Source organism: Quercus lobata, chromosome 12 (assembly GCF_001633185.2).
Source record: "Quercus lobata isolate SW786 chromosome 12, ValleyOak3.0 Primary Assembly, whole genome shotgun sequence".
Lineage (NCBI taxonomy): Eukaryota > Viridiplantae > Streptophyta > Magnoliopsida > Fagales > Fagaceae > Quercus > Quercus lobata.
Window position 1 is genome coordinate 4,422,120 of NC_044915.1, and position 24,947 is coordinate 4,447,066.

Here is a 24,947-nt window from a genome sequence, read left to right on the forward strand (position 1 = left end):
TTTTCTTTGAACTTATTTTTCTAATGCTATCAAATATTAAAAAGAAAAAAAAAAGGGGGGGTGAAAACCTATCTTCTTAAAAAGTTTTCATTCAAAACAAATGAAAGCATTAATAACCTGTTCAATGGACCGGTGAGGTCGAAAAGTTCATGCACGATTTTTTTTTTTTCTCTGTTGCTTTGTCATCAATTGAGGACCTCAAGGTAACGTCTTTTGTACATTGTCGAGCTTTTTCCTTGAAACCACTGGACTCAACCAAATTTGTTATGACTATATACAAATTTGGAGCAATATAAACTATGCATCTTCAAATCTCTAAACTGGACATTGAAGCAATATATTCTAGGATATGCAAATGCTTGCTAACATGATTGGAAAACCTAGTCAAACATTGGGCAAGTATCAAGTTGCATATCTCGCCAATTGAATCAAAGTTCTATTGGGCTATTCAAGGGTAACTTGCATCTGACTATGCATGCAGTAAGGTGAAGGTCAACAGGAATATGCAGTGGAAGAAAGATGTAGAGAACGCACATGATTGTCAAAATCCATTGGTTGCATGTTTAACTTTCTAATCAAACAAAACAAAAAATAAAAAACACAATAGAAAAGAGATGAGGATATTTTACCCAAAATGGATGATGCAATGAAGGTAATTTATTACCTAGATATATACAGTGATAAGTCTCTAACAGTCTAACTGCACATTTGGTCAGTAAAAGCTTGAGAATGCAGTTTCTTGAAAACAGTTTCAACAGAAGAGAATTCAATATCAAAACTCTGTCCTCCATACTGCACATAAAGGAATTCTTTAGGAGATGAGGGAGGGGGCAAAATTTGACCAATCACTGGTAAATTTGGGATGGGCGGTGAAGGCATATCTTTTCTCTTCATAGAGTAGTAAACATCAGCTAAAAGAAGCCATATAAGATCAGGGTCAATAGATGCAAGTCCAAGAAGGGCATTCAGAGTTGCATCTTGAAGCCTAACAAAACTGCTACAAGCTATCCCCACTACAATACCACTGACCTTCTTGAGAACTACTTCCAGTGCTGAAGCACTCTTCCTGTTTTTTGACAAATCAGCAATCATATTGAGCACTGCAATTTGGACTTTCAAATTGGTTAGTTCAGACACCGACTCCTCCGGAGAAATGGAAGTACTTCTATATGGAAGTTTTAATGGAGTTCTTTCTTGTTTTAGATTGGCGTTTTTCCGAAATGGGGACATAGTTAGAAATTTCCAGATGTGGTGCCCATCAGTATGGAATCGGCGTGAAAAGAAATCTCCACCACAGATTTGCACCACGTTGCTTATGACACTTAAACATCTCCTAACAGCCTGCAACATAACAAAGTCATAATCTTAGAAGAGTGGTAGCATAAAATGAAACTAGTCTCATGATTAGTTCATGTTTACTATCCAAGGATATGTATGATCACGCACCACTGGGTTTCTATTTCGAATACAAACAACCAAGAAGGGCCATATTTTATTCATTGCCGGAAGCAACCTGTTCTCGTCAGTCCCTTCATCAGCAGCATCTAGAGTATCTTGAAGCTGATATACTGAGCATGACCGAATCACCTCTTCAATTGCTTCCTTAGTTTCCTTCTCATGCCTATAGGCTTCTTCCACTTTTGCCAGTGCCACCATGCCACCCTTAAAATAAGAAAAGCATTCATCATAAGTTGAGACAAGCAAGGTTTTTTTTTTTTTTGGGTAAGTATTGAAAGTTGACACAGGCAAGAGTTCTCATCTATCTTACAATGCAATCTTAGAACATGATCATGTGTGCCTTTTCCAACATACTTAAACTTAAATGATTCCACTTTGCTTTGCTTAGTATTTAGAGATATAATGTCATCAGCCAAGGAGTGATTGAGAAAAATGAAAATCATCAACTGCGGCACAAAATCATTTTCAAGTTCTATATTCCCAATACAAAACTGATGAGCTTCTACTTTTTTAATTTCATTGATTATGAATTTATTTCTTAAAAAATAATCTGGATATAACTCCCATTTGGCCAAAAAAAAACCTTTTTGGTCCCTATATTTTGGGGCTAATTTCATTTTGGTCCTCATGTTTTTAGAACTCTAAATTTGTTCCTTAATGTTTAGAGCCCATTTTTATTCTAGTCCTTGCCATCATCTCAAAGACTAAAAAGGCTTACATGGCTAATGGATTGCACGGTTGGCACAATTAAGGACGATGTGACTAATAAAATAATTTAATTGACATTAAAAAAAGCAAAAAACAAAATTTTAATTCCTCAATTTCTTTTTTTACTTAAAAAAAAAAAAATTCTTGATCTACATTTTTTTTGTTCCTCACTTTCTTGGCAACCAAACACACAACACACCCAAAACAAATCAAACCATCAACCACTAATTTCATAAAATCTTCCAACCACAAAATCACACAATTTTTTATTATTGATTTTATAAGTAATGCAATCTTTATTGATATCAAAAAATATAATTGCCCACATATGCAAGGAGTATACAGCTGGGGACCATACACATGCAAATTACATGACTCAATCAAATCAATAACTGAACATAAATACAGACTATGTATAACTGACATCCAATCTGATAAGGTTCTAAAGAAAAATAACTTGAGTTCAGACATAGTACTCTCACACAAAATTTCCACCACAAACCAAAATGGTGTTTTGATAGCTCCTTATATGAAATATGTGACCAAAACAAATGTCAGATTATGACACTAAGTTCACCAAAGAAAGATTCTCTCTTTTTCCCAAATAAATTTGGCAAGGATCCTGAGAAAAGCATCAGTAAAAAAAACTATCCACATATTTCTTTTTACAATTAAATTTTATTTTATCAAAGTTACCAAAAACAAAATCCATTCTACAGATTTTGACTTTGATTTCTAGAAACTAAATAACAACTCATTTTTTAACCTAAAAAACTAACTATTTTTATTTTTATTTTTTATCAAGCCTCCGCTCGATTGAATTTTGATTCAGAGGAACTCACTTAGATCGTCTTTTAAAGGATTATGCGGTATGATTGATCTTACATCTAACATAACCTCAAAAACTAAATATTCATTAAAGAGTTCATATTATCTTCATCTGTAGGTCCTAAAAAGAGCTCAAAGGAACTTTTGAATAGCACCTGATAAAGTTGCATCAATTAATAATTTTACCAAGGACAGAGAAGCCACTTATAAGAGTTGGTAAAGAGTGATTAGAAAGTGAAAATAGTTGAAACAACACTGATAATACTTAAAAAGAGTGCTTAGAAAGTAAATAATAATTATAATGATAATGATAATATTTTACATGTTAATACTTCTATAACATTATATAGATCACCAAAACATGGACAGTAGCTGAAAAAACAACTTAGGCCGTAAATTACCTCAATTATATCTAGTGCAACCAAGCATGCTGCTTGCTTTGTTGAAGCCAATAGAGGAGTAGCAGCTGTTATACATGAACCTGCAATAGATCCAACTGTTCTTCTATATCTTTTGGAATCATTCAAGTTGAACGAAATGCTCTCCAATTGCTCTATATTCAAAATATTATTAAAATATGAGCCCACAGTTCAGCAGAATACCAAGATCTCAGAAGCTACTCATTTTGGCTATATAAAGAAAAATATGAAGTCCTTCCAAAACCAAGAACACATAAAATTTTATACACAAGGGGCAAGACAGTGTAAAGGCATTAATTATTTAAAGCATACACACAGTTTTGTCTAGGGGTCCATCTGCCCACAAATAATCTGCTGTATACAAGTGACTGACATAGGACAATGAAACCAAGTCTGATTTGAAAGTTCTAGACAGCTAGGGTTTTTAAGAATTTGATCTAGGGTTTGCTTGAAAAAGGACTGGAAAATAGTAGGGAATATGGGGTTTCAAATGGGGAAAAGTAACAAAGTATATGTGGATGAAATAAAGGGGTAAACCTAAAGTTTAGGTCCCCAGAACAGTAATTGGGTTGTTTGTAGGTTATTTGGGTCAATTTGATGAATGGGTGGTTTAGGAGCAGCGACTCCCCTTACAAACGATATGCAATAGTCAAAGTAGAATAAATAGCTGAAATATTTGTATGCATTGCCAACTAATAGACCTAAAACACCAGTTTATCTCTACATGAAGGTCATTGAATGGCAATTACAAGTTCTACCAAAAAAAAAAAAAAGAGAGGAGAAAAGAACGACCTGATTCCATCTGAGACATATAATAATCGTCATCAGAAGATGATATAGAGCATAGTTTGGATCCTATTCTTGCTTTCTTCCTCACATCAGAGATTATAGACTTCACATGCATAAAATAAGACTCTGCCTTAGTGGGCAATGAGCACGCCTCATGCTTTGATGCCTTGGCAAGTTCTGCTAGGGCCTAAAAATAACATTATAAACAGATTATGATATAGGCATTTCAGCCTAAGCAGAAAAAATAGACGGTTTACTAAATAAAAAGGGAAGCTCAAAATATAGAAGTGAATAGCTATCCTATGAAGATTGCTCTTGGAATTTAGCACTGCAGAAATATAAATAAATAAACTGCAGTTACATTTCAATCATGAGCTTATCTAGATTTGACTTCCTAAAAAATTTGACAAATCTGTGGACAAGGGAGAAAAATGCAATTAGAGCATACAAGACTCACCACTTTCCTCTAGCTAACATTTGAATGGCCATTAATTTAGTTGCCCTAGCACAACTGATGAAAAATAAAATAAAAATTGAATCCAACATTCTGATTATTTAGATACTAAACAAAACTTTTAAGCATTGTTCCTAGGACAAAAGAAAAGAAAGAAAAAGAAGAAAAAAGTTAATCAAGACTCTGTAATAATCTTTTCCAAGAATTGAAACATCTAAGATTCAATTTCACTGTTTCTTCTCAACAATTACAATTTACAAGTAGGACCAAACTCAAATATTTCATTTTTCTTTTTTATTCTAACCAAAGATGCACATTTGTAGTTAACATATTTTGAGGCCCATGTCCAATATGAACAATAAAATCAACCCTAAGTGTAAGCCGCTTGTAACTAGAAACTCTTATGTCTAAGCGCATTAGTTAAGTAACAGTAACAAATGTCAATGCATTTTCTAGAAGCTTCATTCTTTTTAAAACTCCCTTTATAAAACTCAACAGCTTCTATGATATTCTTTCTTGAAACTAATCTAAAATAAATAAATAATGATTACGATATATCGATGAAGAACTGCATACAAACAGCATCAAGTGTAATGACTTTAGGGCCATCGGTTTTACAATACAATAGGCATGTGTAAAGCATCTTTAATCAAATCATACTAATAATAATGCCAATGAGCCCTAAAAAAGCACTTGCTCTTCTTGCAAGAATGGGTGGAGGATAAGGTTATGGGTTCATGACCAGCGTGCATGTGTAACTTACCAATAAAAGATATAACAATAATAACAATAATGATGATGATGATTATATGGTTAAACATTCATACAACACTCAGAAACTGAATGCCCCCAAACAGGTGCCAGTCCAGTCCATCCAAACTTGTGATTGGAAGCAAATCTTCCACCATCGCTCACAGCCATAATTTGCACACACACAGCCAAGTCAGTTTTACTGCATTCTCATTTGAGCCTTAATGTTCTCAAATATCATCTGAACTATAATTTGCCCTGGGTCGAAGCATGGCATTTCAGGTTATCAGCTTTTAAGCATCATCACTGTTGTTCATTTGGTTGCTAAGAAATAGATGGAGAATAAAAACAATACTATTACAGGTTAAATTCCTACACAAACCTGTCACAAGCTTCAAAATTTTTAACTACTTTCATTTGTTTCTCAGTAACCAGAACTTAAATGTTCTATTGAGGTCTATGTGCACACATATGATACATGTATAGTGGGGAGACTGTGGATCACTGTTGGATAGAAAATCCACTATTAGATATTGCACTTTTCTGGGAGGAAACCTTGATTACTTAGAAAAGTAAGAAACAAAATGTTGTTGCCAGATCTAGTGCAGAGGCTAAGTATAGAGCCTTGGCACACAAATCATGTGAGCTTATGTGGATTAATCTTTTACTTTAGGAATTAAAATTTGTTGTGAAGGTGCCTATGACTATGCATTGTGATAATCAAGCAACAATTCACATTGCCTCCACTCCTGTGTTCCTTGAGTGAACCAAGCATATAGAAGCAGATTGTCATATTACTCGGCAGAAAGTAGAAGATAGTGTAATTGTTACTCCATATGTTTCTACAAGAGTCCAAATTGATGATATGTTTATCAAAACTTTATGTAAGACTCATTTGGATTTATTATGTAATAAATTGGAATTGTATGATATATACTCTCCAGCTTGAGGGGGAGTGTTACGGGTATAAGCTAGGGGCAAAATAGTAATATCACTGTACTCCTTTATATATAAATAATATTTTGTGTTAGGGTCAACTTATTAAACCCTAAACACTTTTACTCTAACAACATGTTATATTACTGATTGTCCCAAAAGTTTAAACTATTAGAATATGATAAATTGAATCGTTTAATCACATACTTCTAGCACTCTCCCTTAGGTGTAGGCTCAAACTCTCTTTTAATAGTCATTTAACTACATACTTCTAACAATTCATAAACACTTAAACCTTTTTGTTTTAATCAACTATGGACAGAAATGTTCCAGCACCTAAAAGCATAGATTATTTCATTATCTGGAATTCCCATGAAAAAAAATGATAAAATAATAATTTAAAAAAGAGAGAGAGAGAGAGAGAGAGAGAGAGACTTAACTAATCACATGAATATTTGGCCAAGTCATCTTGTTGAAAATTTTATGACTAAATCACATTTCTTTTTATTTTCCACCAGTTCTCACAGTAGATAAAGCAGGCAAGTGCAGATGTAACATGAAGATATAAATTGTAAAAAAATTTACCTTTAAAAAGGGAATCGTTAAATCAGGATGTTGATGCCTGCCAAGAATCTCAAGCTCCACTGAAACAGAGCGCATCTGTTCAATTTAAAACATCATGCCAAAACATTACTTCCAAAAGTTGTAAATGACATTAGATTCAATTCTTTACATGATATAATAACACAAGGAACAATACATAAGAAATGATAATTTAATATTTTGGGAGAAAACAAATTATGGTAAAAAAACAAACAGCGCAAATGGTAAGATTTGGAGAAAAACAACACCATAAGTAGAGCAAACTAATTGAAAAGAGATTTTCCAAGACAAGTACAGGAACACACTATCTTCATGACACATCAGAAAGATGAGGAAGTTAATTGCCCTAAATAGCTCTGTGCCAAGGATATATTGTCATACCGGTTCTTCCAATAGAGGCAATATTCTCTGAGCTACTCCAATATAGGAAAGCATAGCAGCAAGCACATTTGGAACATGAGGATTAAGATCCAAATGGCGTAATTGTCGACATATGGAATCAATCACATAGTCTGGATTTTCCAAAACTAAGTGCCCAACCTACAACAAATATTTTGGAAACAGTCAAGCATCACATATTCCTTGGAAAAACATTGAGTTTGTGTCATACAAGCTTACCGTTGGATAGCCAGATGTAGTGGAAAAGACATGTAAGACAGCATCAGCAGCACTCCTAACCTCAAAATTTGAAGAAATCAGATTCTCAAGCAACAGATAAAGAGATGAATGAAGAAATCCACTGGAAGCAAAGTCTCTTCCAAGGCATATATTAAAGATTCCTATTCCATCAACTATAACCTGTATAAGGAAAACAAAGCTACAATCAGTACCATGTAGATCTGCTAAGCAAAACCTGCTAAATTGATGCCAGATTAACTAATTATATATATCAGGTGAAGGAAAATGTAAATTTCCTGTTGTAGCATAGCAGTGTCACGGAACAAGTGTAAACTAATATCTTCATCTTCACCATCAAGATGTATAAGAGAAGAGTTATGTTCTACTGGAAGATCCCACACTTCAGGAGATAGATACTCATGTAAGATTCTACCAACACAATCAATCAAATTACTCCTTACACCTTTATCCTGAGACACCTTCCAAACAGATTCATTAGGCAAAGAACATTCAGTTTTGTGATGTTGACCATTAGCAAGTCCTGCATCAAACTCCTGAGCCTCTTCCCTTTTTGCCATAGAGTTGTGAAACATCCTTGTCAAGATGTGAAATGCTTGATCTGATAGACCAAATATCATCTCATTTAGGATACATACTGCAGTGCTTGCCTGGCGCAGCAATTGTCCTGAACCAGTTCTATTATACCAAGACTGCCAGCTCTCATTATTGTACTCCTTCACACGAATCTCAGAGATCAATTTACGCAAGTAACCCAGCGGAACATCAGTGATAAGTGACAACTGACCTTCACTCCTTATGTCTAGCAGCACAAAATGAAAGATACCCAGTGTAAGTACAGAGTAGAAAAGACACATCTAAATAAAGAACTTGAATGCCAAAGAAATGATAGACCTGCTAATAAAGATAGACCGACAAGTCTAAGAATTCCTGCAAGAGCCTGGTATAGTTTTGGACTGCCAACAGAAACAAACCATGGGGGCATTCGTGGAATCTCAAAACTTTTCTGTACATTTTCCGGGGGATATTCTACAACTTTTTCCCGAATATCTGTGCCCATTGAATTTTCAAATGGAGTTGCACTCATGATAGTGAGGTAATTACTGGTGAAGTTAGTTCCAGCTTTCAACTCAGCAAGAGATGGAAGGTATCCAACTGAGGATCGCCTTGTAGAAATAAGCTTGTCAAGAGAACCAGCAAACAAAGAATTCTGGCTCAGACAGACAGCTAAGACATCCAAGAACTGAGCAGCTGAAACCTAGAATTCCACACAAAAATTATTAACATCTTGCATCCACACCAAAAAAAAAATTATAAAACGAATCTCTATGCATTTGAGAAATGAGATTACAACTATAAAATGACATAAATAACAATGAACAGGGCAAGAGTGGTGGAGGGCAAGAATAATCTCATGCATAATCTCTCTCAGAACCTGTGGATCCCACAAAGTTGTGAGGCTCACATGTGAGAGATATGATTCATATATAGATGCACAAAATAGCTTCTCGAGCGGAGGGCGATTACAATATTAAAATCCTAATTTCACTAGATAGTACACTGTTCACAAGACAAGAAAAGAACTTTAATTGGTGACACTGGTGGATCTTGAATCCACAACATCACCTCCACCACATTCTTACAAAGGGAAAAGGTATCATTTGAGCTAGAGCTCATTGGTGAAACCACATAGAACATTATAAATAAATAAGGAACAGGACCGTGAATAGTAATTTTGAATTCAACCTTACAAACATTGGGTGTTACCAGATCTCAATAATGAGTTTGTGTCCTTGCTTAGTTTGTCCTAAAAAAATATATCATATAAAAATTTAAAGCATTAAAGTTGGTACTTTCCCATATTACTCCTTAATGTTTTTTATAAAAAAAGGAAAATTAACAGTACTGGCAAACTACAAAAACGCTTATAAACTGACATGGCAATAAACGTTAATGGTGCCACATCAACAACATAATAAATAAATTCTTTAATTTCCATTTTGTTGTGTTTAAAAGTCAACACATCAACTTGTAATGCTTATCTAGTAAAATTTTTAGTACCCCTAAACATCATTCTTCAAAAATTAATTACGTCCTTTCATGGGTTTGAACATCAAAGTAGACAGCTTATTTCAAAGCAATAGTAATATATAGGGTGTTAATGCATTCTTTACTCTTCAAAAGTTTAGCTGCTTTCCAAAGTAAGACACTCAATTCAGAACCTGGGGAGTATCTCAATTTTTGAAGTCATGAAGCTTACCATCAAAGAGAAGTAATTGAAACAAGTACATAAATAGAACTGGTGAGCAGCACAATTGATTTTAGGAATAAAAAATACACACATTCATACTCCAAGAAGAAAGGCCTTATAATGCATAAAGAATTTAATTAGTATCATAAATCCTGTTTTTCCCCTAAACACGCACCAGACATGCTAAATATCTTAATGGCTCTAACTTAATACAATCCATGCATTACCTCATGTCATTAAAGTATTTCTTAAATGACCCCTATCACTTTACTGTAGTGTTGGAGAAGGAAGCCCAAACTGCTTAGAAGCAAAGTATGGTATACAATGCTTGACTTAGGACAGATTTAGGAATAACACATCTACTTGTGCTTGTGGTAGGCTTAGGGTTAGAAGAATTTGTGCATTTTTGGTTTAAGATCTTCAAAGAAACAGTTAGGATTTCTAGAGTGAATTAGAGTTTGAAAAGTTTGAATTTTGGTAGCTATTTGGTAAGGACAATATGTGGGATTTTTAGGGTTTGATAGGGGAAGGAAATTGGAGTTGCAAGAGGAAGAAAAACGAGGAAAAAGATAAAGAAACACTCTACAGAAACAAGCCCTCCGCAAACCAAAACACTCATATTTCCTATTAATCAAACCTCTGTATTCTTTTGAGTATATATTGAGCAAAAATAAATAAGGACTCTTTCTTATACCAGTCACGTTAGGAATTCTAATTTGAATACAACAACAAAAACAACAAAGCCTTAGTCCCAAATTTTTGGGCAGACTATGTATCTCCACAGATTAGTTAGGATTGGCCACATGTATTCTTTCCTACACTCTATTCTATCTTAAGTCAAACTAGTTGTTACTTCCCCAATTGAATCAACTCACTCTTTCCTACTGGTGCATTAATCTCTTTCCACTAAACATGACCAAACCATCTCAAGCAACTCTCCATCATCTTTTCATCAATAGGGGCTACCCCTATATTTAAGGGGATTTCCTTATTTCAAATTCTATCTTTCCATGTATTTCCACTTAGGAAATCTAATTTGAATAATAAGCTTATAAAATACTAACTGGGACTCAAAAGAAAGTAAAACCAAGACATTTAAAAGCTCCTCCAAAATTCTAGATGCAACCTACTCACAAAATACCCTAAAATTCAAAGGAGATGCAAAAATTACAGATCTACTCTTGATTAGAAAATTAAACTTGATGTGGACAGTATGGAGGGAACAGAATCGTCAAGTGCTGAGGGTTTAGAGAGGCCTTCTACGGAGCTGAAACGAGTTTTTCCGCATGTTTTGTACAAGTGGATGGCTATATTGTCCACCCTTTCATCTCCTTTGCTTACTTTCATTGGTATTTCTTTTTCTTGACTGTTTTGGTTCTCTTAGCATATTTCTTGTATACTGAGGGTTTTTTTTAATGAAATATTATTATTCATCGAAAAAATAAAACCCAAATTAAAAACTGTCTATAACTTGACCTTTAAAACCATATAAATGTAGTTTCAATTGGACTTCACACATCAACCCCATAAAATAAATCTTGAATGGACGAAATTGCAGAGTACAAAGTTTCCATTTTTATGTCTGGTGTGGACCATATGGCATCAGAAAAATAGAGTTGTGAAGGAGTTAAGCTCCCTATTGATCGGCTCCATTTTTTGTTCATGAGATTGCCGTTTCATTGGATGTCTATTGATGGCAATAACTAACCTCTTTGTTGTATTTTTTTTGGATTCTTTATACTTTTTTGGTAATTCTAGGGGGATACTTCAGTACACCAGCCTATGAACTTAGGTTATCACTCTCTTTAATTTTTCAATGAATCTAAATTGTTTGTTAAAAAAATAAGTAATGGAAAATGACCCCTGTGCTAGAATCCTATACAAATGACCTTGTGCTAGACATATTATGAGAACAATCATAATCAGTTCTCAGACAATTATATAAAAATGATTCCCCATGCTCAAGTTTTTCTATAATGACAAATAAACAATATTGAAAAGCTTAGGTACATTTTCACTAGAGCTTCCTTAAATCTGATTATTGTAATCTACTCATATTGCTCCTCCAAAAATGTATTACACTTTTCTTTTCTTTTTTGATAAGCCAAATATGTATTACACATGCAGTTGAAATCATTCATATTGCTCCAAATATGCATTATACATGCAATTTAAGATTGGCCATGTTGAACTTGGAAAATGCATTTTAGTATGGGAAGTAGAACATAGCAAAACTCAATAATGAAGTCACAAGGACACAGCTATCATTTGTTTCTATGAATTTATAATATCAAGCATATGTATTTATTTGTATATGTACATAAGAACTGTAGAAAATAGAGCAATTATGAAAATAATAATTATGTATAAGTTTCTTGACAAAAGCATCCAAATAACTTTGCACTTTTATCAGTTATACAAACATAAAAATAATTGTTTGACATGGGTGAATGTAAGTGTTGCATCCTCAATTATTGGAATTATCAATACAGAAGTGTTATTGTAGGTTTGATATCATATTTTACAATACCGTCATTTTCATAAATCTATAATTCATAATTATTATAATAATATCAACATAAAGCTCACTTGAGAACAGAAGAATAAAAGACTTTTACTTGTGGATATCACAGTGGAAGTAACAACATACAGCAGAATGAAGGAGGTGATCCACCACAAGCTGAGGACCAGAGTAATATATTACAACAAGTAACTGCTGAGCATGTGATAGTGCGAGTGACTCTTCTCTCCCAAGCACCACTTTTGGGAGCTTTTCAATCAGCCTAGTTTTGGAAACAAAATATAGCTCTAGTAAGGTTCCTTTCAAAAGACCAATCACAGCCCAATGCTCAGACTAGTACCAGATATAGAACAAACCTTCTAAAGATCTCACCAACGTCATGCTCTAAATTATTTTTCCCACATAACAAAAACAAATCATCAAGGAACTCTTGTGAAGCCGAAGACACCTCATCAGAATCATCAACGGCCAAAACACACAGGCACTCCTGCATGAGTAGCAGCAAATAAATATATTAATAACTAATTTGGCACTAGAGGCTAACAATGCAATAGCTTACTTATCAGCAAAATCAGAATGATTAATACACTAGAAGAACAAACAACTAGAAGCAACTGAACTCCTTAACTTCAGATGGGGACCACACAAATATAAAGAACAGTACCAATAGCTTAGAGATTATACTATATAAGGCACAAATATACAAGAACAGTACATGATTATCAAAAATATGCACGAAGTACCTGTTACAAAAATGGTTTAGCAAGAGAATATATAAAAGTAACCAACAAGCCTATCGTCAGACACATATTCAACCAGCATGTTTAACCAAAGAAAGAAGAAAGAAGAACCTAAAATCATTGGGAATTCTAAAGGATAATTTTCTTACTATGTTAATCCATATTAGATACATTGTCCTTTCATTTGATAAGTAATAAAGAACTTTTACAGGAATAATGGAGAAATTTCATGTATGCATGATGCACAAAAAGCTCTCCTAAATAAGTAGGAGTGAAAAGAAAGATAATCAATGAAATACAATAACAACAAAGCTTTAGTCCAAAATTTCTTTGGATAGATTATGAATCCTTAACATATTAGTTAGGGTTGGCCACAAGTACTCTTTTCCTTCATTTTATTCTATCTAAAGTAATACTCTCTGTTACTTCCTTAATGGACATGATATTTTTTACTACTACTAATGCTATTTTTTGTCTTCCTCTACCCCTTTTTTCCCTCAACTTGTTAACTCATTCTTTCTTGTTGGTGCATTAGTAAATAAGAACTCCAACCAAGAGCTACACTAAATATAACAAAAGGTGATCCACAGTCTCCCCACAACAACACATACAACTCATACTAAATAACCCCTTTTGATCAAGTTCTCACAAGTGAGAATTTTCCCCCAAGCTTCTGTCCATACAAAAAATGAAACTCTTTGAGGAGCCCTGACCCTCCATATGGCTTTCCGAAGGAAAGGCATAGAAAATGAGCCCCGTAATGTCTCATAAAAAGATTGTACAGTGAAATCCCCATTAGTCTTAAACTTCCATCTCATCCTATCATTCCCCTCCCTAATGGGAATATGAGATTCTAATAGATGGAAGAATGAAGCCACCCCATCAATCTCTCAATCATTAAAGTTTCTCATGAATTCCATACCCGAACTCCTCCTTACCCCCTCCTCCCGTCTCTCCAATAATGATTCACAGAAGCATCCTTATCCATGGCAGTTTCAAACAACATAGGAATCATCAACTTCAAAGGTTGATCCCCACATCAACAATCATGCCAGAATCAGATTCGACTCCCCCACTAATTTTTTCTTCTCTCTCTCTCTCTCTCTCTCTCTCTCTCTCTCTCTCTCTCTCTCTCTCTCTCTCTCTCTCTCTCTCTCCGCCACTGCATCCAATACACACCCAAAAGCTACCACAAGTCCAACAATGAGCTCAAACCTAACTCCTGGTGTGTGCCTTGACTCTTCTTGAGTAGCCAATAATGCCAATCCAAGCACAGATGGCACACAGGCAATGGTGAAGGTAGCAGCTGAGATTGAAGCACCACAAAACTCCTCCTTCATTCCCATATCTGCTTCGTTGACTTAATTTTCTCCTTTCTTCATTGAATTAATTTTCCCATTTCTTCATTGAACTAATTTTCTTCTTATTCTTTGGATTCCAATTGTTGTGTTGTTTGGCAAAATTTGGAAGTTTCCTTTTATGGATTTTCTGCTTGAGTGGTTGTGGGTCCATGAGGGAGAGAGGTATTTAGGTTCGGATTTGAGTAGACATTTTGAGGGTTTAGAATTTGGATTGCTAATTGGGGTTCGGTGGTGGCCGATTGTGGTTTGTAGTTTGCTTGGGGTGTATGCGGGCAGTCAAATGTCACTCTTCTTTTCTAACTGGAATTTCATTTGAATTTGGTATAAATTTGAGGAGTTGGCAAGTTTTGTTTCTTTTCTTCTTCTTTTTTGTGTGGAAAATGACATGAAATTTGAAGTCAAAAACAGTTTTCAATATCAAACCCGATTTTAACTTATTATCAGGTTATGAGAGTCACTACTGGTTTTTGGGTTAGCTTCATAGATATGCTATACGCAGGTATACCCATCCTCCAAAACACGTATACCCATTTCTTTTGAGCAGCAATTTGTAGAACATTTTTTTTTTAATAAATGAGCTTGCTGTTAAGTGGTGGCATTTGTAGCCTGGGTTTGTCGACAGTGGTTGTGGCCGAGTGGGTCTGCCATGATTATTGGAGGCAGACAGTTTGGTTGCTCTTGGTCAGGAGAAGCAAAAGAAAACAGAAATAAATAAATAAATGACATTTTAAAAAAATTAATTAAATTTTAGTTTAAAAATATTTTTATTCTAAAATGAATTTTTAAATAAAAACAAAATGGAAGTCAGAAGGAGCAATTTGGGTATTTCCCAAAGTTCAAGGGCTTCTGATATCAAATTAGAAGATCAAGGGGCCCGTATGATTTTGATCAGGGAATGTTTTTGTATTTATCCCTATAAATATATTTCACAACCAAATTCAATAAAAGGCACTCCTAAGTTATTCAAATTTATGTAAAGAGGATGCATGAGCATGAACTAATACATAATGAGACCCAAACCAGGGAAAATACTGATTCTAATTCTCAGCTCACCAGAAGCATCAGCCTGCTCTTCTTCAGCGTGCGGCTGCACTCTGATAATAGCCCTCGTATGGCAGCTAGGAGTCCTTGTCTCACCTTTTTCGATGGATGAACACAAATCTGACAAAGATTTCAAACATTTCATCAACAAATAAAGAAATTACAGTAGTTAGTGTAAAAGCTCTGAATAATGTGATGATGTAACATAACCTTGGGGAGTAACCACCATCAAATCAAAGACAATAACATACATGTGGAAAAGTTGCACCTAAAAGTTTATCAATGTGTGCTGAAGTATTCTCAATCCAATCTTTTGTACGATTCACTTGCAAAGATCCAATCCCCTTGCCAGAACCAGTGGTTCTCTCCTCTTTGAATTCAGATTTGGCAGTAACTATATTTATTGCTTTGCTGGAATCTTCTGCTACTATTTTCCCTTTCCCTTGAGCTTTATCTGGCAAACTGCGAAGCTCCTCCAGAAAAGATTGCGCAGATTTATACTTACTTGAATTAAATTCATCAATAAAATCTATTGATGTATCAAGGCCATCTAAATTAGCATCATCATGAAGGACGATCATCAGATACTCAGCTAACCCTCTAATAGCTTGGTTAATAGCTTCAACACTTCCAGCAGCCCCACTTATCATTGTTTTTGAGGCATGAAATACTTTGGAAAATTGACTAACAACACCTGGTAAGAAGAATGCTAATGCATCTGCAGTACCCACCTGCAAAAAGAATGCCATTGGATAACACTAAGCCAAATTTTCATACATGAACAAGCACATTTTCACAAGAAAACCAGACACATGAATCTCTCAGCTCAAGGCAATCAATAACCAAGCCCTTTCCACTAGAACCTGTTCCTTTAAAAAGGTAATACAGCCAGTGAGCAGAAACAGAAAGAAAAGTAAATTATGAAAATAACTATCTTATTTAGAATAATAAATCAATACAGTCCAAAGATGTGTGCTTTGATTGACTTGACCAAATTTAGTCTTGAAGTACCAAAAATGATCTTCTTTAATAAATTTTGTTCCTCAGAAGATCATTGAGAATCCCTCATCAGTAATCCTACTAAAAGTAGTCATGTATATCAAAGACTGATTGACATAGCAACTTTAATGAGAAGATGCTAAAGCCAAAAAAGTGAAAGTCAACCTTGGAGAAACAGAGACCATGCTTTACATGAACAAAGTAAACAAGATGACAACCAAAGCAGCATGCAATTTGGTTATTCCAGAGCATATAATTTCAATTAATAGAATTAATTTAGCAAAGGAAAACATATAAAAATAATTAAACCTCATTAAAGTTTTCTTTAAAAGAATTTGAGAACTTTGTGCCTCCATCTATAATTCAAACCACATGCATGCATTGAAGGTTCACATGCATCGACCAAAGAATTATATCTTGAAAAAATACTCTCTTTCTCTTAACATGAACAACTAATCAAGGCTATGTGCAATTTGATTAAGGAAGAACTAAGCACATGAATAAACAATAATTTAAAACCTATAAGGATTAGAAAATAAAAGTGACAAGAACAACCTTAGCAACAAGCACACGTAAGGCTGTAAAGGCTTCAATGCGGAGCTTTGCACTACCCCGATGTCCTTGGGTAGCCTCTGTATCTGCAGCCTTTGTATAAAATGATCTTGGGATTAGAAAACCTAAGACAAGACAAAGTACTCCAAAATAAATCAACTGTTAGGAACAAAAAATTTGATGTACTTTGAGAAGAAGCGACAGCCAATGTCCAACAGCAGCGGAAGCAGTTTGAGACTGTAGAAATAGAAGCAAGCATTCTTGTGATTCTGAATGATACTTCAAAGATCTACAGAGTGAAGTTTCCATAGACCTGCTTTCTAATAGTGTAGGCAAACCACGAATTTGTTTACATGCGCAACACATATCAGGGCATGGGAGTACACTAGAAAGCAGAGCCCTAAAACACTTAATTACTCCTTCGCGGAACTCTTCTGAAGCCTCAAAAGGAGAAAGCAAAGCACCATAAGTCAATTTTTTTAGCACCACAACCATCTGCAAAAGCACATCATCAAACTTCATGAAAAAGCAAAACATAATTAACATTTATGCAAAACTACATAACAACATTTGCTAATAAAATGGCATCACATCCTTTTCTCAGTTTCTCCTAAACCCATAGCTCAAAAAGTAATGAACAATATAGTTGCAAGCAACATTTTATGGCTTTTGAGGTTATCGTCACTATTATTTACCACCAAATAGACATCTAAATGATTAGCCATTAAAAACATGTTTGATTGGGAGGATAAAGAATGGAGAGGGAGGGGAAGGTGAGAGGAAGAAAAAGGGTTTATCTAGTTGAAAAGATGACAATGGAGAGAAGGGAGGAGGATGGAAAATCCTTCCAACCTATCAAAACCAGACCTTCAATGTTGGCAAATTAGGGCAGAGATAGAAGAATTTTTAAGACAAGTCTATGAAATTTGTTTTGTCCTCACTAAACCATTGACATCATGGTATAATAGTAACAAAATATATTTACACTCTCCATTATTTTTTCTTTCCATACTACAAAACATACAAAGGTAGGGGAGGTGGACTCCTCTGAAAGCCCCACAACACACCCCCCCCCTCCATCAAACCTTCACATCATGTGTTCACAGAGCACTCAAAAATATTTACAAAAAGAGAAGAAAATACTTTTCTTTTCTCTTTTTTTAAATTCGATAGTTAAGGCTAGTGGGATTTGAATCCTGTCTATTAGAACCACCAAGAGGTGCCAACCAATTGAGCTATAAAGTTCTAGGTAAGAAGCAAATACTTAATATTTAAGAGTTCATAACTGTCTAATAAGAAAAGGCATAATAATGAGACATTAGTTTAAGAATCCATAGAGAAGCTATTATATACTGAAGAAGTCAATATATCATAGAGAGTGGAAACCCCAATTTTGTCTTCGATTTTTGTATGTACGCTGTCCTTATTTCAAAGGAAGTAAATTTCTTTCCAATGGTAATGAATAACATCTATTACCCTATTTAAAACTAGTTGCCTTGACACGATGGTATATACCAAAGATATCACTCTTCTATATTACATGGAATGGCATGGAAATCAGACCACCTGATCCACAGATCTGAGATGACACTTCTTCAGAAGTTCTTCCAAACATTGAAGTACACCTTCTGCCACATTATCGCTCACTTTATGAGGCATTTTTTGGACATCAGGCATAAAATTTTCTTTAGTATCATCCTTCTGTTGTGATCTGCAATCAACTGCCGCATCCAATAGAAGCAGCAATGGGAACAAACTATAGCTGAAAGAGAGATGAAGAAATATCAAGAATATAAAATATATATATATATATATATATAATAGACCCAAATTAAGGAAATTCAAAGACAATATCCAAATAATGATTTCTTTTTTCTTTTTTAATTCCACTACTGAAGTATTAGTTGAAACAAATACCAATTTTACCACCATAAACCTCAGAAACCACAATTTTGATATTAAAAAAAAAAGTTTTGACATTTATAAATAATGTAATTATCGTCACATATATAGCGTTAAGCATTATGGCAGAGAAATTATTAAGAAGAAAATATACAACAACCAAGCCTTAGGGTGCATTTGGGAAGCGTGTTTGCGCTTCCCACGTCTGCGTTTTGCATGTTTTCAGCCCCTTTTTTTTTTTTTGGACCAGCGCCAATCAAGCCAATGAACAGTAATCAAAATAAATTTTTTTATTATTTTCAATTTTTAGCAAAATAAGCTGTATCCAAACAGACTCTTAGTCCCAAATTTTTTGGGGTCGGCTATGGATCCTAAATAGATTTGTCAGGGCTGATCACATGTATTCTTTTCCACCATTATATTATATCCAAAGTCCTTTTCTGTTACTTTCATAATTAACATGTCCTTTTTTACTACTACTAATGTTATTTTCAATCTTCCTATTAAGAAGAAAATATGGACCTCAAAAAAGTGCAGTTTTTTTAAGGGGGAAATCACTTTTCATGAATGAAGTTTAGATATCAGACCTTCCCCCTATTTCATGATGTAAGAAATAAGATTCATAAAATTGTGGTCCTAGTTAACATTTTATGATTCAATGCATGCCTGACTATTAGAGGTTTAATATGTTTTTGTTCATGCTAAATACAACAAAACATCCATGATCAGTACCATAACCAACACAGCTATTTCCCTCAGCTATCTATTTTTATACCCAGTATAAAGCAAGGTCTGACACTACCGCTACATGAACAGATAACCAGGACCCTATTATTTGAGGGTTGGGGTGGAGGGGTGATTAAATACACTAACATGGTTTGAGATGGAAACACAACACAAGAAACATATGTAAATGGTTCAAACAAACCAGCATGGTGGTTTCCATATATCAAGAGAAGACAAGAATAGAACAAATCAATATAAACAAGGCACCCATATACATCTTCTTCGAATGCCTCCTACCCTCCTGCTACTACTACTACTACCCCGACCTCACCCTTACCCCTTCTACTCCTTGATACTATTTATCTCTCTTCTTCCATCCCTTTTCCCTAGAAGTGCATCTGGAGAACAAAAGTACCTAAAAGGGTGTCTTTCTTTTTATGGACAGCAGCTAGGGGTGGTATTCTCTTTTTTTTTAATAGGTAATAAGACTTTTATTAAAAAAAATTGAACATCATGTTCACGATGGTGAACACTTTGAACAATGAAACAAGTACAAGAAGATCAAGAGCTAAAAGAAATAGAAGCTAAAAAATCAGCTACAACAGTACAATTTGTACACCCCCAAATACGAGCCCAAAGAAACAGAGTACGAAAAAGTAAACATTTTAGATGCTCCAAAGTTCTCGCCTTGTCTTCAAAAATGCGGGCATTACGTTCCTGCCATACTAACCACATTAAACATGCCGGGACCATGTTCCAAATGATTGAAAGATGCTTTCCAAACCAGTTTCTCCAACTAAAGAAAAAAGATTTCACTGACCTTGGCATTACCCATTGAATCCCAAACGCTGCAAAAACTTCACACCATAAGGCATGAGAGAACTTACAGTGAAGAAGAAGGTGGTTCACTGATTCCCCATTGCAACAACACAAGCAACACCTATTAACCAAAAACTGACCTTTCTTAATAAGGTTGTCAATAGTGAGTATCCCATCATTAGCTGCTGTCCATAAGAAGAAAGACACCCGTTTAGGCACCTTAGTACGCCATATACATTCCCAGGGAAAGGCATCAGTGGTAGGACTAGATAGTAGCTTATAAAAAGAGCGCATATCAAAAACACCAGATGTAGTCAATCTCCAGACCAGCTGATCCTCCCCCTCACCCCTCGGCATAGAGGAATAAATAAACTCAAAGAATGAGTAGACAGTGGTTGCCTGCCAATCCTGAGGACCATGACGAAACAATAAATTCCAACTCCTACCTCCTTCTGAATTTGATACAACCAAGTCAGAGACCCATGCTTCTTTAGTAATAGAGCAATCATACATGGAAGGGAAAAGGTCCTTTAAAGGAGTAGGCCCACACCATGGGTCATGCCAAAATCTAACACGGCTGCCCTCCCCCACAGTAAACAAAATCTGGCTAAAGAACTTCCCTGTTCCTTCTTTAATACTCCTCCACATCCCACACCCGTGAGCACCTCTTACCCCTCTAGTGCACCAACCTCCTCTCGCCTCTCCATATTTGTCTGCTATAACCTGACGCCATAATCTATGATTTTCTTTCCCAAACCGCCACAACCACTTCCCAAGCAAAGCCTTGTTAAACAGCCCAACTCTCCGGATTCCCAAACCACCACATTCAACTGGCAGGCATACCTTATCCCAAGCAACTAAAGGATATTTAAAAACATCCTCTGAGGCCCCCCAAAGGAAATTCCTCTGAATTCTTTCAATTCTTGCAGCCACAGCCTGAGGGATAGTAAATAACGATAAAAAGTAGGTGGGAAGACTCGATAGGGTACTTTTTAACAAAATAAGCCTACCTCCTTTCGACAAATACAGCCTTTTCCATCCAGCCAACCGTTTCTCCATTTTTTCAATAATAGGATTCCAAATTGATGAATCCTTATAATGTGCCCCAAGGGGCATGCCCAAATATCTCATAGGCAGAGTGCCCACCTTGCAGCAAAGGATACGAGCCAAACCATCCAAATCCCCAACATCACCAACAGGAACAATTTCACTCTTGCCTACATTCACTTTTAGGCCTGTAATAGCTTCAAAGAAAATCAGCACCATCCGCACATATAATAACTGGTCCCTAGAAGCATCACAAAACAGTATAGTGTCATCAGCAAAAAGAAGGTGAGAAATATGGATACCCCCATGTCTATGAGACCCCGCTTTAAATCCACAAAGAAAACCACCATTTTCTGTCCTCTTCAAAAGTCTACTCAACACTTCCATAATCATAAGAAATAGAAGTGGAGATAAAGGATCCCCTTGGCGAAGACCATGAGAACTACCAAAAAAGCCTGCAGGAGATCCATTAACCAGAACAGAGAATTTAACTGTAGAGATGCATGCCTTGATCCACCTACTCCACCTTGCCCCAAAACCCATCCTTTCCATAAGGTAAAAGAGTGCATTCCAGTTCACATGATCATAAGCCTTCTCAATGTCCAGCTTTATTATAACACCTGGAATACCACTCTTCAACCTGCTGTCTAAGCATTCATTAGCAACAAGAACTGAATCAAGGATTTGTCTCCCTGATAATCTGGTTCTTAGGCAGTTACCACTGGTTAATTGGTGTTGCATGTGCCGGTGTGATGAGGAAACTATGGATCATCTTCTACTCCATTGTAAGTTTGCTTATGCCTTGTGGAATGAAGTTTTTTTTTTAATATTTGGAATCCAGTGGGTGATGTCGAAGACAATAGCCTCCCTTTTTTTAAGTTGGTGGAATTGGCCGGGGAAGCATTCCTCTAATATTTGGAATATGGTTCCAGCTTGTTTGATGTGGTTAATTTCATGGGAGCGTAATAATCGTACTTTTGAAGATATTGTGAGATCAATAGATCTTTTGAAGCCTATACTAGTTGGGACCTTATTTAAGTGGGGTGAAATTTGGGGTTTTACACAATGTATTTCCATTTCTAAATTTCTTCTTTCTATTCGTATCTCTTCCTGAGGTACTTGTATTCGTTTTAAGTTCTAAGTGTTCACCATCGTGAACACGATATTCTTTTTATGAAATAAATCTTTGATTACCTATCCAAAAAAAAAATCTCTCTTCTATTTTGCTCTCTTTGTACATTAAAGAGAAAAAAAAAAAAGTTCTACTCCAACATGTCCCGTGTGACCTCATTTCATTCGCACATGTACTATCAAAACAGTTCATTTCAAAAAATTTGGAAACGTGGAGAATGAGGTCATAAGGTTCGACCCATTGGTTGTGTAACAATCAAAAGCAAATTGGAATGGCTCAGGACATATCCAACACAGTATTCAACACACAAGGATTTTCTTAACAGGTACTACTGCTGCTTCCATTTGCAAGGACTGACTGTTTGGAGGTGTCAGTGACTTCACAGTTAGAAGATGAAGAAATTGTTCATAATGAGTCCTCTCTTTCCGAAGGTTTGCATTCATAGGCTTTCATCTTAAAAACACCCATTATCTATATCATAGCATTGGCCTCTTTTTTTCTTTTTTTTTAAAACATGGAACCTCACCAAAGCAGGGCCTTTAGGACCTGCATCTGGGGAGTAAACCACAATTACATGACTCCACCCACCAGAACTGTGTATCAGAGAATCCAGGGAACTCCCAGTAGGGATTGAACCCAATATGTCGGGGTCTAAAGCACATCCCAAACGTCCAATCACCGACCGACCAGAACTCATAGTTGGGGCCTTTTTTGAGAGCCAATTCTTATTTTAACTGTTAAATACCCAGACCAAATCCTTTAGAACTAAAATACAAATCACAGTTCATTCCCTATTCCACCATAGGCCACACTTTGGAACATTACCACAATTTCACGCAGGCTTTTGCCATAATTGCAACAAATTCAGCCATACAACAGAGAATTGATACTGATACTGTTACACATCCAAATATTTATCCCGCCAAACCCCCAACATCAGGACCTTACTCACAACTACCATAGAAACCAAAATAAATATCATCATGCCCATTCAGTGATCAACAACTCTTCACAACAAACTATAGTAAATTCTCTTCCACCCAAATGATGCCAAAGTAAATAATCATCAAGCAGTTCACACTCAACTCTCAAAAAAAATTGTTCTCCACCCAATCAAAACTTAAGAGTTAGGACAAAACAAAAACTTATGCAGCCATCCAAAATGGGTCTTCAAAATTTTCTCACCAAGGCAGAGCTGCACCCTGACGGGTTATAAACCACAAAGTTTCATTCCAATAAACAACCCAGCAATGAAAGTAAAGCCCAAGAATTTACATTTGATCACCAAACTCTCACACTCAACCAGGGAAATGATTGACTAAAGACAATCAAATTTGACACGGAATTAAAGCCAACAAAACATTATTGAAAATTACAACTTTACAATATTTATTCATCAAAATTCAAGGTGACAGAGAACAAATTCAAGGTGACAGAGAACCAGAGTGAGTTATTAGTATATACAAAAAGCAGCATGTAATGTATGTAAAGGTGAGAAATGGTGCATACTCGAAGAAGGGCTGGAGAGCAGAGGGGTGAGAAGAGCGAAAGAGTTGAAGCAAAGCGGGGATTGCTGAGGAATGCTTGGTAGGGTTTTGAAGCAACTCCAGAAGCTCCAAGCAGTAGGGTTTTAGCTCTGCAAACACGCTGCTTCTTCTTGCGTCTTCTTCTTCATCGGTGAACTCGCCGGTAGTTCTATCGGTTTCGTCCATTGGAGTTGAGAGGTTCTGATGAGAGAGAGAACTGAGAAGAAGAACCGCGAACGTAGAAGAAGAACCAAATGGGTCGGTTGGTCGGGTTCGTAAGTGGGTTGATGGAACGGGTCGACTAAACCCTTTTACTTTTTATTTTTTTTAATTAGATAAAATACTATCTTACTTCCTAAATTTTAATAAAAGTTTTTTTTTATCCTTAAACTTTTAAAAAAAAAAAATTCATCCATAAATTTGGTAAAGAATTTTTTCAATAACTTAGAGATAAAAATATGAATGAAATAAAAAACTTTTTTTAATAGTTTAAGGATGAGAAACAAATTTTTAGTAAAGTTTATGAATATAAATAAAACATTTTCAATAGTTTAGGAACAAAAAATGAAGTTTTTAATAGTTTAGAGACAAAAAACAAACTTCTTAAAATTTAGAGATGAAAAACAAATTTTTACTAAAATTTAAAGACCGAAATAGTATTTTACTTTTTTTTTCTTTTCTTTTCTTTTTTTTTAAGGGACCGCTAGCCAATGCTAGTAGCCAACAATTTCATGAAACTTTTGCAACAA

General features: G+C 35.3%; 1 protein-coding gene across 3 annotated transcripts; it reads right to left on the bottom strand.

Moving 5' to 3' along the window:
- Positions 1-621: 621 nt before the first annotated feature.
- On the bottom strand, positions 622-24,483 carry LOC115970992 (TELO2-interacting protein 1 homolog). Of its 3 annotated transcripts, XM_031090650.1 has the most exons (17): positions 24,182-24,483; positions 18,613-18,808; positions 17,233-17,541; positions 17,050-17,139; positions 15,747-16,226; positions 15,508-15,615; positions 12,710-12,840; positions 12,483-12,615; positions 8,476-8,839; positions 7,860-8,383; positions 7,564-7,743; positions 7,327-7,485; positions 6,928-7,002; positions 4,206-4,389; positions 3,396-3,547; positions 1,447-1,662; positions 622-1,341 (listed from the first exon to the last, which is right to left on the bottom strand). In XM_031090650.1, exons 1-17 carry the CDS (start codon positions 24,382-24,384, stop codon positions 697-699), a joined length of 4,149 nt encoding a protein of 1,382 aa, XP_030946510.1. In that variant the 5' UTR covers positions 24,385-24,483; the 3' UTR covers positions 622-696. The 3 variants fall into 3 exon arrangements, with proteins under 3 accessions (XP_030946510.1, XP_030946511.1, XP_030946512.1); XM_031090651.1 differs by lacking the exon at positions 24,182-24,483 and having other exon boundaries at positions 18,587-18,756; XM_031090652.1 differs by lacking the exons at positions 18,613-18,808; positions 24,182-24,483 and adding an exon at positions 18,523-18,601.
- Between the last annotated feature and the right edge of the window lie 464 nt (positions 24,484-24,947).

Bases quoted from the DNA above. Each gene is read 5' to 3' on its own strand.
- LOC115970992 (XM_031090650.1), bottom strand. From the start codon at position 24,384: ATGGACGAAACCGATAGAACTACCGGCGAGTTCACCGATGAAGAAGAA. The intron at 18,809-24,181 runs GTATGCACCATT...TCTCTCTTTCAG, and splicing joins GCTCTCCAGCCCTTCTTCGA to CTATAGTTTGTTCCCATTGC. The intron at 8,384-8,475 runs GTCTATCATTTC...TTGTGCTGCTAG, and splicing joins CGGTCTATCTTTATTAGCAG to ACATAAGGAGTGAAGGTCAG.